Consider the following 20526-nt stretch of genomic DNA (forward strand, 5'->3'; position numbering starts at 1 on the left):
ACCTGTACTGTATACTCAGCTTTATCTGGACTATGTATACCATGTACTGCATACTCTGCTTTATCCGGACTATGTATAACCTGTACTGCATACTCTGCTTTATCCGGACTATGTATAACATGTACTGTATACTCTGCTTTATCCGGACTATGTATAACCTGTACTGTATACTCAGCTTTATCCGGACTATGTATAACATGTACTGCATACTCTGCTTTATCCGGACTATGTATACCATGTACTGTATACTCAGCTTTATCTGGACTATGTATAACATGTACTGTATACTTAGCTTTATCCGGACTATATACTATATAACCTGTACTGTATACTCAGCTTTATCCGGACTATGTATACCATGTACTGTATACTCAGCTTTATCCGGACTATGTATAACATGTACTGTATACTCAGCTTTATCCGGACTATGTATACCATGTACTATATACTCAGCTTTATCCGGACTATGTATAACCTGTACTGTATACTCAGCTTTATCCGGACTATGTATAACCTGTACTGTATACTCTGCTTTATCCGGACTATGTATAACCTGTACTGTATACTCTGCTTTATCCGGACTATGTATAACCTGTACTGTATACTCAGCTTTATCCGGACTATGTATACCATGTACTGTATACTCTGCTTTATCCGGACTATGTATAACATGTACTGTATACTCTGCTTTATCCGGACTATGTATAACATGTACTGTATACTCTGCTTTATCCGGACTATGTATAACCTGTACTGTATACTCTGCTTTATCCGGACTATGTATAACCTGTACTGTATACTCAGCTTTATCCGGACTATGTATACCATGTACTGCATACTCTGCTTTATCCGGACTATGTATACCATGTACTGTATACTCAGCTTTATCCGGACTATGTATACCATGTACTGTATACTCTGCTTTATCCGGACTATGTATAACATGTACTGCATACTCTGCTTTATCCGGACTATGTATACCATGTACTGTATACTCAGCTTTATCTGGACTATGTATAACATGTACTGTATACTTAGCTTTATCCGGACTATATACTATATAACCTGTACTGTATACTCAGCTTTATCCGGACTATGTATACCATGTACTGTATACTCAGCTTTATCCGGACTATGTATAACATGTACTGTATACTCAGCTTTATCCTGACTATGTATAACATGTACTGTATACTCTGCTTTATCCGGACTATGTATAACATGTACTGTATACTCAGCTTTATCTGGACTATGTATAACATGTACTGTATACTTAGCTTTATCCGGACTATATACTATATAACCTGTACTGTATACTCAGCTTTATCCGGACTATGTATACCATGTACTGTATACTCAGCTTTATCCGGACTATGTATAACATGTACTGTATACTCAGCTTTATCCTGACTATGTATAACATGTACTGTATACTCAGCTTTATCCGGACTATGTATAACATGTACTGTATACTCAGCTTTATCCGGACTATGTATAACCTGTACTGTATACTCTGCTTTATCCGGACTATGTATAACCTGTACTGTATACTCTGCTTTATCCGGACTATGTATAACATGTACTGCATACTCTGCTTTATCCGGACTATGTATACCATGTACTGTATACTCAGCTTTATCTGGACTATGTATAACATGTACTGTATACTTAGCTTTATCCGGACTATATACTATATAACCTGTACTGTATACTCAGCTTTATCCGGACTATGTATACCATGTACTGTATACTCAGCTTTATCCGGACTATGTATAACATGTACTGTATACTCAGCTTTATCCGGACTATGTATACCATGTACTATATACTCAGCTTTATCCGGACTATGTATAACCTGTACTGTATACTCAGCTTTATCCGGACTATGTATAACATGTACTGTATACTCAGCTTTATCCTGACTATGTATAACATGTACTGTATACTCAGCTTTATCCGGACTATGTATAACATGTACTGTATACTCAGCTTTATCCGGACTATGTATAACATGTACTGTATACTCAGCTTTATCCGGACTATGTATAACCTGTACTGTATACTCTGCTTTATCCGGACTATGTATAACCTGTACTGTATACTCAGCTTTATCCGGACTATGTATACCATGTACTGCATACTCTGCTTTATCCGGACTATGTATAACCTGTACTGTATACTCAGCTTTATCCGGACTATGTATACCATGTACTGTATACTTAGCTTTATCCGGACTATATACTATATAACCTGTACTGTATACTCAGCTTTATCCGGACTATGTATACCATGTACTGTATACTCAGCTTTATCCGGACTATGTATAACATGTACTGTATACTCAGCTTTATCCGGACTATGTATACCATGTACTATATACTCAGCTTTATCCGGACTATGTATAACCTGTACTGTATACTCAGCTTTATCCGGACTATGTATAACATGTACTGTATACTCAGCTTTATCCTGACTATGTATAACATGTACTGTATACTCAGCTTTATCCGGACTATGTATAACATGTACTGTATACTCAGCTTTATCCGGACTATGTATAACCTGTACTGTATACTCTGCTTTATCCGGACTATGTATAACCTGTACTGTATACTCAGCTTTATCCGGACTATGTATAACCTGTACTGCATACTCTGCTTTATCCGGACTATGTATAACCTGTACTGTATACTCTGCTTTATCCGGACTATGTATAACCTGTACTGTATACTCTGCTTTATCCGGACTATGTATAACATGTACTGTATACTCAGCTTTATCCGGACTATGTATAACATGTACTGTATACTCAGCTTTATCCGGACTATGTATACCATGTACTGTATACTCTGCTTTATCCGGACTATGTATAACATGTACTGTATACTCTGCTTTATCCTGACTATGTATAACATGTACTGTATACTCAGCTTTATCCGGACTATGTATACCATGTACTGCATACTCTGCTTTATCCGGACTATGTATAACCTGTACTGTATACTCAGCTTTATCCGGACTATGTATACCATGTACTGTATACTCAGCTTTATCCGGACTATGTATACCATGTACTGTATACTCAGCTTTATCCGGACTATGTATAACCTGTACTGTATACTCAGCTTTATCCGGACTATGTATAACATGTACTGTATACTCAGCTTTATCTGGACTATGTATACCATGTACTGTATACTCAGCTTTATCCGGACTATGTATAACCTGTACTGTATACTCTGCTTTACCGGACTATATACCATATAACATGTACTGTATACTCAGCTTTATCCGGACTATGTATACTGTACTGTATACTCAGCTTTACCGGACTATATACCATATAACATGTACTGTATACTCAGCTTTATCCGGACTATGTATACTGTACTGTATACTCAGCTTTATCCGGACTATGTATACCATGTACTGTATACTCAGCTTTACCGGACTATATACCATATAACATGTACTGTATACTCTGCTTTATCCGGACTATGTATACTGTACTGTATACTCAGCTTTATCCGGACTATGTACAGACGTGGACAAAATTGTTGGTACCCTTTGGTCAATGAAAGAAAAAGTCACAATGGTCACAGAAATAACTTTAATCTGACAAAAGTAATAATAAATTAAAATTCTATAAATGTTAACCAATGAAAGTCAGACATTGTTTTTCAACCATGCTTCAACAGAATTATGTAAAAAAATAAACTCATGAAACAGGCATGGACAAAAATGATGGTACCCCTAGAAAACACAGAACATAATGTGACCAAAGGGACATGTTAATTCAAGGTGTGTCCACTAATTAGCATCACAGGTGTCTACAACCTTGTAATCAGCCATTGGGCCTATATATATGGCTCCAGGTAATCACTGTGTTGTTTGGTGATATGGTGTGTACCACACTCGACATGGACCAGAGGAAGCAAAGGAAAGAGCTGTCTCAAGAGATCAGAAAGAAAATTATAGACAAGCATGTTAAAGGTAAAGGCTATAAGACCATCTCCAAGCAACTAGATGTTCCTGTGAGTACAGTTGCACATATTATTCATAAGTTTAAGATCCATGGGACTGTAGCCAACCTCCCTGGACGTGGCCGCAGGAGGAAAATTGATGACAAATCTAAGAGACGGATAATCCGAATGGTAACAAAAGAGCCTAGAAAGACTTCTAAAGAGATTCAAGGTGAACTTCATGCTCAAGGAACATCAGTGTCAGATCGCACCATCCGTCGTTGTTTGAGCCAAAGTGGACTACATGGGAGACGACCAAGGAGGACACCATTGTTGAAAACGAATCATAAAATAGCAAGACTGGAATATGCCAAACTACATGTTGACAAGCCACAAAGCTTCTGGGAGAATGTCCTGTGGACAGATGAGACAAAAATCGAAGTTTTTGCCAAGGCACATCAGCTGTATGTTCACAGACGAAAAAATGAAGCATATCAAGAAAAGAACACTGTCCCTACTGTGAAACATGGAGGAGGCTCTGTTATGTTCTGGGGCTGCTTTGCTGCGTCTGGCACAGGGTGTCTTGAATCTGTGCAGGGTACAATGAAATCTCAAGACTATCAAGGAATTCTAGAGAGAAATGTACTAGCCAGTGTCAGAAAGCTTGGTCTCAGTCGCAGGTCATGGGTCTTGCAACAGGACAATGACCCAAAACACACCGCTAAAAACACCCAAGAATGGCTAAGAGGAAAAAATTGGACTATTCTAAAGTGGCCTTCTATGAGCCCTGACCTCAATCCTATTGAGCATCTTTGGAAGGAGCTGAAACATGCAGTCTGGAAAAGGCACCCTTCAAACCGGACACAACTGGAGCAGTTTGCTCATGAGGAGTGGGCCAAAATACCTGCTGAGAGGTGCAGATGTCTCATTGACAGTTACAGGAAGCGTTTGATTGCAGTGATTGCCTCAAAAGGTTGCGCAACAAAATATTAAGTTAGGGGTACCATCATTTTTGTCCATGCCTGTTTCATGAGTTTATTTTTTTACATAATTCTGTTGAAGCATGGTTGAAAAACAATGTCTGACTTTCATTGGTTAACATTTATAGAATTTTAATTTATTATTACTTTTGTCAGATTAAAGTTATTTCTGTGACCATTGTGACTTTTTCTTTCATTGACCAAAGGGTACCAACAATTTTGTCCACGTCTGTATACCATGTACTGTATACTCAGCTTTATCCGGACTATGTATACCATGTACTGTATACTCAGCTTTATCCGGACTATGTATAACCTGTACTGTATACTCAGCTTTATCCGGACTATGTATAACATGTACTGTATACTCAGCTTTATCTGGACTATGTATACCATGTACTGTATACTCAGCTTTATCCGGACTATGTATAACCTGTACTGTATACTCAGCTTTATTCGGACTATGTATAACCTGTACTGTATACTCAGCTTTATCTGGACTATGTATAACCTGTACTGTATACTCAGCTTTATCCGGACTATGTATAACATGTACTGTATACTCAGCTTTATCTGGACTATGTATAACCTGTACTGTATACTCTGCTTTATCCGGACTATGTATAACCTGTACTGTATACTCCCCCCTTACTTCCCTTACCCATACTATGTATATTAATGGAATTTGTGACACTTCTGCACACACCTTAATGCACTTAAAAGAGGCCGATTCGGCAGTGCGTAGCACTCGCTAATAATGGGAACATATTGCTGACTCCATGCCGCCCTTATGTAATTGTAGGTTACAGGCTTAAAAATGACTGTTTGCTTGGCTCCAGGCAAAATACAACAGGATTATACAATTACTACATGAATTTAACACTTTACATTCTTTTGGATTAATAACTGCAATCTTCCAGGTAAAGCACATAAAAAAAGAAAAAAAAAATACCTGTTTTTCCTGTGTTTCGAATTAAAGTGTGATTCGATGTTTGTTCCCAGCCTTTAAATGTTAGTTTCTTCAGGTTCATATTCAGCTGTGTGAGATCCTCATCAATGTTGATGGGAGATTGTTTGGCACCGTTGCATGCTGGATATTTCTTCACCCAATTTGTTTGGCTTAAGCTTTCTGTAATATAGATATTATTTGAATATTTCATGAAAGCCGCAATACTGGCAACTATAAGGACTCATGAGCATTGCTGTATTCAGTCTCCTATAGAGGTACATGGGGCCTCTACTGTACAGTATCAAACCAACAGAAAGAAAATAGTGACATGCTTCACCGGATGCCGTATGTATGAAGAAATATATACTGTATGTCTGAAGAAGCTCTGTACATACGACATCCAGTGACGCTTATATGGAAGCACATCAAGGCCATGCTGCATAAATCAGAAGGCTATCCCTGGCTCAAAAAACCTGTCATCGCTGTATTCTTCACATATTGCTTTATTCCAGGTTGGAGTCCCCCACCAAAGTACCAGAACATCCACTGGTGGGGCCATGTTCTCATTTATTAAAGGGTCCTTTAAGGTCCAGCAGATGTTAATCAATCCAAAAATTATTTGGATGACGTTAGCTTGTGCTAAGGACCATTCTTATGGGCGATTCACAAATATTACTGCTTTATTCCGGTTCAGAGTCACCCCCCAAAGTATAAGAAGATTCACTCGTGGGGCCTTTTTCTCATTCATTAATGGGTCCTCCAGGGTCCAACAGATGTCAATCAATTCAAAACTTATTTGGATGACATTAGCTTGTGCTAAGGACCATTTTTTCCCTATTTTCCAAAGGTCCACAGCATGGCAGTCTGACACTGGTTTCATATAAAAATAATAGTAGCAGCAAAATATGAACATTTGTATATATTTTTTAGCAGGATTGGGGCCTGTATTATTATTATATTATTATTACTACCTATTGTACTCATCATCTCGGGTTTCTAACAGTTCTTTATACAGAACCTCCGTCTTTTGATCCACGTCTTCATCCTGTTCTGCTGTATCGTGTGTCATGTAATTAGCCATTTCATCGGCACATCAGATTAGTAAGACTTGTAACATTTGGCATACACACCAGCGGTGTTCATGCCGGCTCTTGTGCAACCTCTCACTTCACAAGGATTAAATCTAATGGTGAGGGTTTGTTTGTACAAGATTCATTTTAAAGTACAGCTGGGTGAATGTGCGCAGAAAAATGTAATGCATCACTATCATTTCAACGCTTTCTATAGAGATAGTCCCAAGTGACTCCGCATGAATGCTATAATATATTCTACTACCGAGCTTGGGGTCAATTTCGTTCAAATTCCTTTCTCTTTTTGCACCGTGATACATAGGCGTCTCACTTTAAAGAATATTTTACAGTTCAAGTGCATAAAAAAATAAAGTTACGTATATTGTTTTAGATATGAATTATAAAGTAAGGCCGCGTCCGGCCAGCTACTTCAGGATGGTAGCCAGACTGATATACGTGCACAGATCCAGCATCTATACTCTGCATGCAGCGTTTTTCTGTCCGGTGCTGTTTGACATCAGGTGTCATCAGTCATGTGCCGCATGGATATGAACAATCCCATAGACAACTAAGGGATCACTTCTAGCTTCAGTTCAGTGAAGTAGAAAATGCCAGAGGGGAACTGAACCGGATGGCCCTATATATGTGGATATGACCTAAAAAAGCTGAATAGTTTAGAAAATACATTGCATTACTTATACTTTACTGATCTGCCTGTATTACAAGCCAGAGATGCCATTCTGTGGACCGTTATTGGAAACAGTCAACCGTCTAATAGTGTGACTATCTAATTCATTTTTCATACATAGATTATTGGGCAGTGTCTCCAGGGAATATTCTGTGCAGACATTTAGCGAGCAAGGAATTTGGGAAGTTTAAGATTTTAGGCTCCTCTGAAATAAAATATAATGTTGCACTCTATTGAAAACCGTAAAATAGTTCAATATGTTACATATTCTTTAAAAAGCAATATTCTACCTGCCCACATAGGGAGCTTAATAGAATCAAAGGATCCTATCTGTATAACTCTATATGCAGTTTGCTCCCTTTAGTGCTTTCTCTGCGCATGCACAGGAGCTGGGACATAGCTGGGACTACATATTGTAATATAGTCTTACATTAATCAAGGTGAGATGTGGCAGTCCTTTATGTAATAGAAACCCTTTAGGCCTCTTTCATACAAACGATACAGATTGTGTCAGGGTGCGTTTAGTGAAACTCGCACCAGTTCGCAAGCAAGTTCAGTCAGTTTTGTCTGCTATTGCGTTCCGTGTTTCAGTTTTTTTCCATGCGGGGGCAATCAGTTTTGATGCGTTTTGCACGGGCGTTAAAAAAAACCTGAAGACTCACAAACAACGGGCGTCATTTACTATTCTGAAATACGCCTAAGGCTACTTTCACACCTGCGTTTAGGTGCGGATTTGTCTGGTATCTGCACAGACTGATCCGCACCTATAATGCAAACGCTTAGATCCGTTCAGAACGGATCCGTTTGCATTACCATGAACAAAAAAAACGGATGATAGTGCAAACTGATCAGTTTTGACTTTACATTGAAAGTCAATGGGGGACGAATCCGTTTGAAAATTGAGCCATACTGTGTCAACTTCAAACGGATCGGTCCACATTGACTTACATTGTAAGTCTGGACGGATCCGTTTGCCTCCGCACGGCCAGGCGGACATCCGAACGCTGCAAGCAGCGTTCAGGTGTCCGCCTGCTGAGCGGAGCGGAGGACAGACGGTGCCAGACTAATGCATTCTGAGCGGATCCGCATCCACTCAGAATGCATGAGGGCAGTACGGATCCGTTCGGGGCCGCTTGTGAGAGCCTTCAAACGGAGCTCACAAGCGGACACCCGAACGCTAGTGTGAAAGTAGCCTAAATTAGGTGTATTCCAGGCGCAGATGGCGGTGCAACAGTTATAATTACCTGTATAGGACCAATCTATATCTTCAATTATTTTTCGCTGCTGTCTATAGCCAGATACCAAACCTAGGAAAGAAGGAAACATATTCATGAGCATGGTAGGTTCATTAGTCATTTCAGAACAGCTTCAAATTCAAAAACCGTATAAAAACAAATTCTCATACTATAGTTTTAACGGTATAAAAAGGAAAATACACGGTTACTTGCAACATACAGACGTGGACAAAATTGTTGGTACCCTTTGGTCAATGAAAGAAAAAGTCACAATGGTCACAGAAATAACTTTAATCTGACAAAAGTAATAATAAATTAAAATTCTATAAATGTTAACCAATGAAAGTCAGACATTGTTTTTCAACCATGCTTCAACAGAATTATGTAAAAAAATAAACTCATGAAACAGGCATGGACAAAAATGATGGTACCCCTAACTTAATATTTTGTTGCGCAACCTTTTGAGGCAATCACTGCAATCAAACGCTTCCTGTAACTGTCAATGAGACATCTGCACCTCTCAGCAGGTATTTTGGCCCACTCCTCATGAGCAAACTGCTCCAGTTGTGTCCGGTTTGAAGGGTGCCTTTTCCAGACTGCATGTTTCAGCTCCTTCCAAAGATGCTCAATAGGATTGAGGTCAGGGCTCATAGAAGGCCACTTTAGAATAGTCCAATTTTTTCCTCTTAGCCATTCTTGGGTGTTTTTAGCGGTGTGTTTTGGGTCATTGTCCTGTTGCAAGACCCATGACCTGCGACTGAGACCAAGCTTTCTGACACTGGCTAGTACATTTCTCTCTAGAATTCCTTGATAGTCTTGAGATTTCATTGTACCCTGCACAGATTCAAGACACCCTGTGCCAGACGCAGCAAAGCAGCCCCAGAACATAACAGAGCCTCCTCCATGTTTCACAGTAGGGACAGTGTTCTTTTCTTGATATGCTTCATTTTTTCGTCTGTGAACATACAGCTGATGTGCCTTGGCAAAAACTTCGATTTTTGTCTCATCTGTCCACAGGACATTCTCCCAGAAGCTTTGTGGCTTGTCAACATGTAGTTTGGCATATTCCAGTCTTGCTTTTTTATGATTCGTTTTCAACAATGGTGTCCTCCTTGGTCGTCTCCCATGTAGTCCACTTTGGCTCAAACAACGACGGATGGTGCGATCTGACACTGATGTTCCTTGAGCATGAAGTTCACCTTGAATCTCTTTAGAAGTCTTTCTAGGCTCTTTTGTTACCATTCGGATTATCCGTCTCTTAGATTTGTCATCAATTTTCCTCCTGCGGCCACGTCCAGGGAGGTTGGCTACAGTCCCATGGATCTTAAACTTATGAATAATATGTGCAACTGTACTCACAGGAACATCTAGTTGCTTGGAGATGGTCTTATAGCCTTTACCTTTAACATGCTTGTCTATAATTTTCTTTCTGATCTCTTGAGACAGCTCTTTCCTTTGCTTCCTCTGGTCCATGTCGAGTGTGGTACACACCATATCACCAAACAACACAGTGATTACCTGGAGCCATATATATAGGCCCAATGGCTGATTACAAGGTTGTAGACACCTGTGATGCTAATTAGTGGACACACCTTGAATTAACATGTCCCTTTGGTCACATTATGTTCTGTGTTTTCTAGGGGTACCATCATTTTTGTCCATGCCTGTTTCATGAGTTTATTTTTTTACATAATTCTGTTGAAGCATGGTTGAAAAACAATGTCTGACTTTCATTGGTTAACATTTATAGAATTTTAATTTATTATTACTTTTGTCAGATTAAAGTTATTTCTGTGACCATTGTGACTTTTTCTTTCATTGACCAAAGGGTACCAACAATTTTGTCCACGTCTGTACATAGTTTACGCCTATATGTGAGCAACCACCTATTTATCCTTTTTTCTGAGCATGGAGAGTAAAATATGAATCAGTGTTTCAGAGAAATAATATTCCATAATAAGAAGTTCATATACTGTATGTCTATGCACAAATACATGAAATACTATACAAGGGAATTATACTGAATCAAGGGAATTATTCCTAATTTAGGATAGTGTCTAAAGTAACACAGCCATTTAGTCCAACTTGTACACAGCTTACTGCTACAAATATAATTCAGAATACTTTATAAAAGCACTTATATCTACCCCATTTAAAAGCAACTCTAAACCTCCACAAGGACTCAGCCTCGGCCAAGCAATCACTCAAGTGGAGGGGGAATAAACTGGTACCAGATAATTCTGGCTTACCACTGGGAACAAGGGGTTTCATAATTCCTGGATCTTCTCCCCCACATCTACCTCCAGGGGAGACTCCCATATAAACGGCAGATTTAATCAATAGATATGCCCTGAATGTCTGATATGTCGGTTCCCACCTGGGACCCCATCATGAATGGAGAGCATGTTGTGCTCGTGAATGGGGCCCTGCTCTGAAAAGAGAGCATGCTCAGTGTGCTCTCCAGTAATTGCTATGGGACTTCTGAAAAAAGCTAAGCCAGCACGTTGCTATCTTTGGAAGTCTTTGAGAAGTGAACGGCGAAAGCTGCTCATGCATGATGTGCTCTACATGGTGTGCAGCCATTTTTTTTTTAGTTTTTTTTTTTTATGTGCTCTACATTCATGGCAGGGCACAGTTCTAGAGCACTTCCTAGAGGTGCAACACCTACTGGAAATTAATGACATGACATATCCTATTAATATGGCATAAATGTCCAAGTTAAGAATATCCCCTTAACCCCTTAAGGACCGGGCTCATTTTCACCTTAAGGACCAGGCCATTTTTTGCAAATCTGACCAGTGTCACTTTAAGTGGTGATAACTTTAAAACGCTTTGACTTATCCAGGCCATTCTGAGATTGTTTTTTCGTCACATATTGTACTTCATGATACTAGTAAAAAAAAGTCAAAAAAATTAATTTTTTTGCATAATAAAATACCTAATTTACCAAAAATTTGGAAAAATTAGCAAATTTCAAAGTTTCAGTTTCTCTACTTCTGTAATACATAGTAATACCCCAAAAAATTGTGATGACTTAACATTCCCCATATGTCTACTTCATGTTTGAATTATTTTGGGAATGATATTTTATTTTTTGGGGATGTTACAAGGCTTAGAAGTTTAGAAGCAAATCTTGAAATTTTTCAGAAATTTACAAAAACCCAATTTTTAGGGACCACTACAGCTCTGAAGTCACTTTGCGAGGCTTACATAATAGAAACCGCCCAAAAATGACCCCATTCTATAAACTACACCCCTCAAGGTATTCAAAACTGATTTTACAAACTCCGTTAACCCTTTAGGTGTTGCACAAGAGTTATTGGCAAATGGGGATGAAATTTGAGAATTTCATTTTTTTGCCTAATTTTCCATTTTAACCCATTTTTTCCACTAACAAAGCAAGGGTTAACAGCCAAACAAGACTGTATCTTTATTGCCCTGACTCTGCTGTTTACAGAAACACCCCATATGTGGCCATAAACTACTGTACGGCCACACAGCGGGGCGTAGAGTGAAAGGTGCGCCGTATGGTTTTTGGAAGCCAGATTTTGCTGGACAGTTTTTTTGACACCATGTCCCATTTGAAGCCCCCTGATGCACCCCTAGAGTAGAAACTCCATAAAAGTGACCCCATCTAAGAAACTACACCCCTCAAGGTATTCAAAACTGATTTTACAAACTCCGTTAACCCTTTAGGTGTTGCACAAGAGTTATTGGCAAATGGGGATGAAATTTGAGAATTTCATTTTTTTGCCTAATTTTCCATTTTAACCCATTTTTTCCACTAACAAAGCAAGGGTTAACAGCCAAACAAGACTGTATCTTTATTGCCCTGACTCTACTGTTTACAGAAACACCCCATATGTGGCCATAAACTACTGTACGGCCACACAGCGGGGCGTAGAGTGAAAGGTGCGCCGTATAGTTTTTGGAAGGCAGATTTTGCTGGACTGGTTTTTTGACACCATGTCCCATTTGGAGCCCCCCTGATGCCCCCCTAGAGTAGAAACTCCATAAAAGTGACCCCATCTAAGAAACTACACCCCTCAAGGTATTCAAAACTGATTTTACAAACTTTGTTAACCCTTTAGGTGTTGCACAAGATTCAATGGAAAATAGAGATATAATTTCAAAATTTCACTTTTTTGGCAGATTTTCCATTTTAATATTTTTTTTTCCAGTAACAAAGCAAGGGTTAACAGCCAAACAAAACTCATTATTTATGGCCCTGATTCTGTAGTTTACAGAAACACCCCATATGTGGTCGTAAACTACTGTACGGGCACACGGCAGGGCGCAGAAGGAAAGGAATGCCATACGGTTTTTGGAAGGCAGATTTTGCTGGACTGGTTTTTTGACACCATGTCCCATTTGGAGCCCCCCTGATGCCCCCCTAGAGTAGAAACTCCATAAAAGTGACCCCATCTAAGAAACTACACCCCTCAAGGTATTCAAAACTGATTTTACAAACTTTGTTAACCCTTTAGGTGTTGCACAAGATTCAATGGAAAATAGAGATACAATTTCAAAATTTCACTTTTTTGGCAGATTTTCCATTTTAATATTTTTTTTTCCTGTAACAAAGCAAGGGTTAACAGCCAAACAAAACTCATTATTTATGGCCCTGATTCTGTAGTTTACAGAAACACCCCATATGTGGTCCTAAACTACTGTACGGGCACACGGCAGGGTGCAGAAGAAAAGGAATGCCATACGGTTTTTGGAAGGCAGATTTTGCTGGACTGGTTTTTTGACACCATGTCCCATTTGAAGCCCCCCTGATGCACCCCTAGAGTAGAAACTCCAAAAAAAGTGACCCCATTTTAGAAAGTACGGAATAGGGTGGCAGTATTGTTGGTACTAGTTTAGGGTACATATGATTTTTGGTTGCTCTATATTACACTTTTTGTGCGGCAAGGTAACAAGAAATAGCTTTTTTGGCATGTTTTTTTTTTTTGTTATTTACAACATTCATCTGACAGGTTAGATCACGTGGTAATTTTATAGAGCAGGTTGTCACGGACGCGGCGATACCTAATATGTATACAATTTTTTTTATTTATGTAAGTTTTATACAATAACTTCATTTTGAAAACCAAAAAATTGTTTAGTGTCTCCATAGTCTAAGAGCCATAGTTTTTTCAGTTTTTGGGTGATTATCTTGAGTAGGGTCTAATTTTTTGCGGGGTGAGATGACAGTTTGATTGGCACTATTTTGGGGTGCATATGACTTTTTGATCGCTTGCTATTACACTTTTTGTGACGTAAGATGGCAAAAAATTGCTTTTTTTACACAGTTTTTTTTTTTTTTTTTTTTACGGTGGTCACCTGAGGGGTTAGGTCATGTGATATTTATATAGAGCCGGTCGATACGGACGCGGCGATACCTAATATGTATACTTTATTTTTATTTATGTACATTTTACACAATGATTTTATTTTTGAAACCAAAAAAAATCATGTTTTAGTGTTTCCATAGTCTAAGAGCCATAGTTTTTTCAGTTTTTGGGCGATTATCTTGAGTAGGGTCTCATTTTTTGCGGGATGAGATGACGGTTTGATTGGTACTATTTTGGCGTACATGCGACTTTTTTGATCACTTTTATTACCTTTTTTGGGAAGTAAGGTGGGCAAAATTTCAATTTTCTCATAGTTTTTATTTTTTTATTTTTATGGCGTTCACTGTGCGGGGAAAGTAACATGACCATTTTATAGATCAGGTCGTTACGGACGCGGCGATACCTAATATGTGTAGTGTATTTTATTTTTTTAATTTTTATTCAGTGATAAATGTTTTTTTTTTTTATCTTAACTTTTTTCACTTTTTATTTGATTTTTTTGACCCAGACCCACTTGGTTCTTGAAGATCCAGTGGGTCTGATGTCTGTAAAATACAGAACAGAACCTATATAGGTTTCTGCACTGTATTTTACTTACACTGAACAGGTCTATGCTTTCAGCACAGATCTGTTCAGCACCATGGACAGCAGGACGCCTGATCAGGCGTCCTGTTGCCATGGGAACCTTCCCCGTCTGCTCAGTTATGGTCAGAACTTCGCAGACGGGGAAGGGTAAGGACGGGGTTCTGGGGGGGCTGTCTGGGGGCTCTCTCCTTCTCCCATCGGGGGGCTGCAAAGGCACAGCAGCCCCCCGATCGGAGAGGGAGGGAGCTCCCTCTTACTGTTAACCTTTTCCATACAGCGGTCCGTACGGACCGCTGTATGGAAAGGGTTAAACGGCTGACATCGCATCAACGATGTCAGCCGTTTATACCAGGGTGCCAGCAATGTGCTGGCACCCTGGTATACCCACTGTACACCAACGATTATGCAATGGGAGGCGGGCGGGGGATCGCGATCCCGCCTGCCGCACCGCCCGCCTCCCGCAACGCCCCCACTGCATGCGACACCCCCCCTGCACCACCCGCCGCCATCAAATCGTGCAGGGGTGCAGGGGGGGGGTTAACAATATTGATTTCGGGCACTCTGAAGTTTCTGATCCCCGCGGTCAGGGACCGCGGGGATCAGAAACGGCAAAAAGCGCAGCAAACCGCAGGTCTGAATTGACCTGCGGTTTTCTGCGATCGCCGATACGGGGGGGTCAAATGACCCCCCCCTGCGTTGTTACGGGATGCCGGCTGAATGATTTCAGCCGAAATCCCGTTCCGATTAACCCCAGCGGCGCCGGAATTAAGATTTTAAGTTAGGACGTACCGGTACGCCCTTGGTCCTTAAGGACTCGGGAAATAGGGCGTACCGGTACGCCCTATGTCCTTAAGGGGTTAAAGAGTCAATGTACTTTCACACAATTTAATTTAATTCAATAGAGAATGCTGTAACTGGCAAATTTCAGAATCGCTTCATTTAAAAAGTATGCTTGCATCCACCGGAAAAAAAATCTGTAAATCATGGCCACTAGGGTTTCACTTCTACTTAAGTTGCCCTCCACTGCCTGCTGTCAGGCAAGATCCATCCCTGCTAAGGCAGCTTTCGCATCTGTGGCATCAGGATCCAGCAAAAAAACGTTGCATGCAACTTTTTTTTGTCCGGTTGAAACCTGCTATTTATGCCGAAAAGCGACCACATCACCGTTGGAACCCATTATAGTCAATAGGCATCCAGCAGTGATCTGTAGAATCCGGCAATAGGGGAGTCTCAGAGCTAGCTGAGATTGTGTGCTTGATAAATCAACTGCTTCTCTACTGCTTCTGAACAACACCGGAGCCTCCTATCTTTCTGTATGGGCTCATGCACACAAACATATTTTCTTTCCTCTTCCATTCTGTTTTTCTTGCGGACCGTATGCGGAACCATTTACTTCAATGGGTCCGCAAAAACAACGGAAGGTGTGCATTCCGTTTCCGTATTTCCGTTTTGCAAAAAAGTAGTGCATGTCCTATTATTGTCCACAAATCACGGTCCGAGGCCCCATTCAAGTTAATGGGTCCACAAAAAATACGGAACACACACGGAACACATCCGTATGTCATCTGTATTTTGCAGATCCATACTGTAGAAATGCTATACCCAGCCCATATTGCTCCCTGCGCAAAAAACGGATCGCATACAGAAACCATACGGATATGTTTTATGGAATAACATATGATTTAAGGCTCTGTTCAATCTATCGTTGATGGGGTCCACCAGGGTTTCCATCCAGCCTCCTTTTATTTTCACCAGCGAGACTAGTGCGTAAACAGAGCCTTATGACTGGTATTTTAATTGTCATATATAATATATCATGTGTCAGGACATCCATGGTTGTACAGAATTAATTAGTGCCACTTTTAATAGATTACCTTTGAGCTGGAGATGAAAAGTAATGAAAATAATTGTAATCCTTTAATTACTGAGAACGGATAAAACTTGCCTACAGCAAAGGGGAAAAGATGATGCGGAGCATGTTCAGGACTCCAAGTAGAGTCAATTTCCAATGGTAAAGTGGAATCCAGTTTCTGTAAACTTGTTTTAAGCTTTTACTCTGTCATCACTTATTACTATGAAAACTTTAAACTTTAATCCATTTTCTCATAAATTTCAGTATATGGAAACAGATTTTAAAGTAGATATACACACTCATAATACAGTTACCAAATACCATGCAAGGACGTGCTCCAATCTCCAGAACAGGGCCCCCCAAGTGAAGGGAGAACAGCTGCAAATGTGCAGCCACCCTCCACTCATTGCAATGGAAGATCACCTGGATGTGAATATCATTCATCTGAATGTGTCCTTATAGGAAGAGGTATACAATTGTTATGTTTTCACATGATAACTATACCCTAAATTAAGCCAACTTTTACAATGCTTTGCACAATTTCACTATATAGAGATGGAAAACAGGCTTCTGGAGTAGTCGCCCTGGTCGTAGTAGGAGGAGTAGAAGAAGTAGCAGCAGTATATTGGATTGACTTTTTTTTTTTTTTTTGCAGCTTTATTTTCCTCTTTCTTCAAATATACAGTTGCAAGAAAAAGTATGTGAACCCTTTGGAATGATATGGATTTCTGCACAAATTGGTCATAAAATGTTATTGGATCTTTATCTAAGTCACAACAATAGACAATCACAGTCTGCTTGAACTAATAACACACAAATAATTAAATGTTACCATGTTTTTATTAAACACACCATGTAAACATTCACAGTGCAGGTGGAAAAAGTATGTGAACCCCTAGACCAATGACATCTCCAAGAGCTAATTGGAGTGAGGTGTCAGCCAACTGGAGTCCAATCAATGAGATGAGATTGGAGGTGTTGGTTACAGCTGCCCTGCCCTATAAAAAACACACACCAGTTCTGGGTTTGCTTTTCACAAGAAGCATTGCCTGATGTGAATGATGCCTCGCACAAAAGAGCTCTCAGAAGACCTATGATTAAGAAAAATTGACTTGCAGAAAGCTGGAAAGGGTTATAAAAGTATCTCCAAAAGCCTTGCTGTTCATCAGTCCACGGTAAGACAAATTGTCTATAAATGGAAAAAGTTCAGCAATGCTGCTGCTCTCCCTAGGAGTGGCCATCCTGTAAAGATGACTGCAAGAGCACAGTACAGACTACTCAATGAGGTGAAGAAGAATCCTAGAGTGTCAGCTAAAGACTTACAAAAGTGTCTGGCATATGCTAACATCCCTGTTAGCAAATCTACGATACGTAAAACACTAAACAAGAATGGATTTCATGGGAGGATACCACAGAGGAAGCCACTGCTGTCCAAAAAAAACATTGGTGCACGTTTACAGTTTGCACAAGAGCACCTGGATGTTCCACAGCAGTACTGGCAAAATATTCTGTGGACAGATGAAACCAGAGTTGAGTTGTTTGGAAGAAGCACACAACACTATGTGTGGAGAAAAAGAGGCACAGCACACCAACATCAAAACCTCATCCCAACTGTGAAGTATGGTGGTGGGGGCATCATGGTTTGGGGCTGCTTTGCTATCATCGAAGAAAAAATGAATTCCCAAGTTTATCAAGACATTTTGCAGGAGAACTTAAGGCCATCTGTCGACCAGCTGAAGCTCAACAGAAGATGGGTGTTGCAACAGGACAACGACTCAAAGCACAGAAGTAAATCAACAACAGAATGGCTTAAACAGAAGAAAATATGCCTCCTGGAGTGGCCCAGTCAGAGTCCTGACCTCAACCCGATTGAGATGCTGTGGCATGACCTCAAGAAAGCAATTCACACCAGACATCCCAAGAATATTGCTGAACTGAAACAGTTCTGTAAAGAGGAATGGTCAAGAAATACTCCTGACCGTTGTGCACGTCTGATCTGCAACCTCAGGAAACGTTTGGTTGAAGTTATTGCTGCCAAAGGAGATTCAACCAGTTATTAAATCCAAGGGTTCACATACTTTTTCCACCTGCACTGTGAATGTTTACACGGTGTGTTCAATAAAAACATGGTAACATTTAATTCTTTGTGTGTTATTAGTTTAAGCAGACTGAGATTGTCTATTGTTGTGACTTAAATGAAGATCAGATCACATTTTATGACCAATTGGTGCAGAAATCCATATCATTCCAAAGGGTTCACATACTTTTTTTTGCAACTGTATGTACTTTTAAGTTGAATTGCATTTTCCCGGTACTGACTGGACCACTATATGTATATCTTGCTTTAAAAAAATCTTGCTTCCTGTTCAGGATATAATGTATAAGAGGCATATCTGCCACTTAAAGGGGTTATCCAACCCCTGAAATGTGCCCCAATATGCCCAAGCCCCTCACACACAATATATTTACCATCGCTCCCCGGCACCCGCGTCACTCCAGGTCCCCGCTGTTTCTCCCAGTGCGCTGATGAAAACATCCTGTGGGGGGCACCAATGGCAGGCGGGGACAAGCCTTCCTAGCATCTCGGATGACGCTAGGGAGGCTTGTCCCTGTCGCCCCCTGCTATTGGCTGCCCCCTTCCCGCCCGTCACCAGATGTTTTCATCCGTGCATGGGGAGAAGCAGAGGCGGCCGTGCGGGGGCCAGGAGTGACACGGGTGCCGGAGAACGAGGTAAGTATATTGTGTGTGAGGGGCCTGGACATATGTGGTTTGCAGGGGTCAGATAAACCTTTTAAATAATTAATTGGAGTGTATATGGCCTGCAGGTCCATGCACTACACTGGCAGAATGCACAGACTATGGGCTATATTTACTAATGTCAGTGCATGTAGATTTTGGCATAAATTGCACCAAAAAGTGGACTGGTTTGGTGCATATAGGTTTAGAGAAAGGTTCTGCTCCTAGTTCAAAAAAGGGCTGTGTCTTACCAGAAAAGGTGCATGGCTTTGTGTGAAAAGGGACATGGCATATGATTCAACATTTTGAGGAACATTTATCAAGACTGGCATACCTATATGCCAGAATTGATTGCCCTGTGCTGGTGTCAGATGCCAGGTAGATGCTTCTTAATAAATTAGGTACATTTCTGTCCTGGTGTGCACAAGAAACTGTACTGAATGCCCCTAGCTGGCATAGACTGTTTCTGGCGAAAATTATAGTAAATGCAGACAGGGGCGTAACGATCGCGGTCGCAGGGAGTGCGACTGCGACCGGGCCCGTCGGGGGGAGGGGCCCGCTGTACTAACATGTAATGAAGCGCTGTGACGGGGCCCAGCATGAAGTACAGTGACAATGCCGGGCCCCCATCAGGGCGCTCCATTACATGTTTAATATGAAGCAAGGTGGGGGAGGTTTGCGCAGAGGGGGGGAGGAGGAAGAGGGGGGACGCGCGCACTCACTCACTCACATACAGTCCGCCCGGCATTTCTTGTCACTGCCAGGCTGTATCCAGATCATCAGTGAAGCAGGAGCTCTAGAGCTCCCTCTGCTGGCCGCACATCGCGCTGCTGGCTGTGGGAGGAGCTCTGAAGGCCCGGGAAACTGCCTTCAGCACAGCCAGCAGTGCCATGTGAGTGTGGCAGCGCAACACCAGGGAAGAGGGTAAGTATGTGTTTTTTTATTTTCTTTTCCTAACACTGCAGACTGGGGGCAAAGGGGAAGGGGGTTGATGGGCACAACTAGAGTGAGGGGGCACAAAAGTGGGCATCTCTACTGAGGGGGCACCTAATATGTCATAACTACTGTGAGGGGGGCACATATATCAACTACTGTGAGGGGGGCACATAATCTAGCATAACCACTGTGA

At 40.8% G+C, this 20526-nt stretch overlaps 1 protein-coding gene across 3 annotated transcripts in view; it reads right to left on the reverse strand.

Moving 5' to 3' along the window:
- Positions 1-20526, reverse strand: part of PTPRZ1 (protein tyrosine phosphatase receptor type Z1) — a 250893-nt gene that overhangs the window by 158379 nt on the left and 71988 nt on the right. For all 3 annotated transcript variants that reach the window (XM_044280285.1, XM_044280284.1, XM_044280283.1), the window contains exons 2-3: positions 8894-8956; positions 5895-6071 (exon numbers count right to left, since the gene is read on the reverse strand). In XM_044280285.1, the coding sequence (XP_044136220.1) occupies positions 5895-6071; positions 8894-8956 (240 nt within the window). The remainder of the gene's footprint in view (positions 1-5894; positions 6072-8893; positions 8957-20526) is intronic.

This window comes from Bufo gargarizans, chromosome 2, assembly GCF_014858855.1.
Source record: "Bufo gargarizans isolate SCDJY-AF-19 chromosome 2, ASM1485885v1, whole genome shotgun sequence".
NCBI classification, from domain to species: domain Eukaryota; kingdom Metazoa; phylum Chordata; class Amphibia; order Anura; family Bufonidae; genus Bufo; species Bufo gargarizans.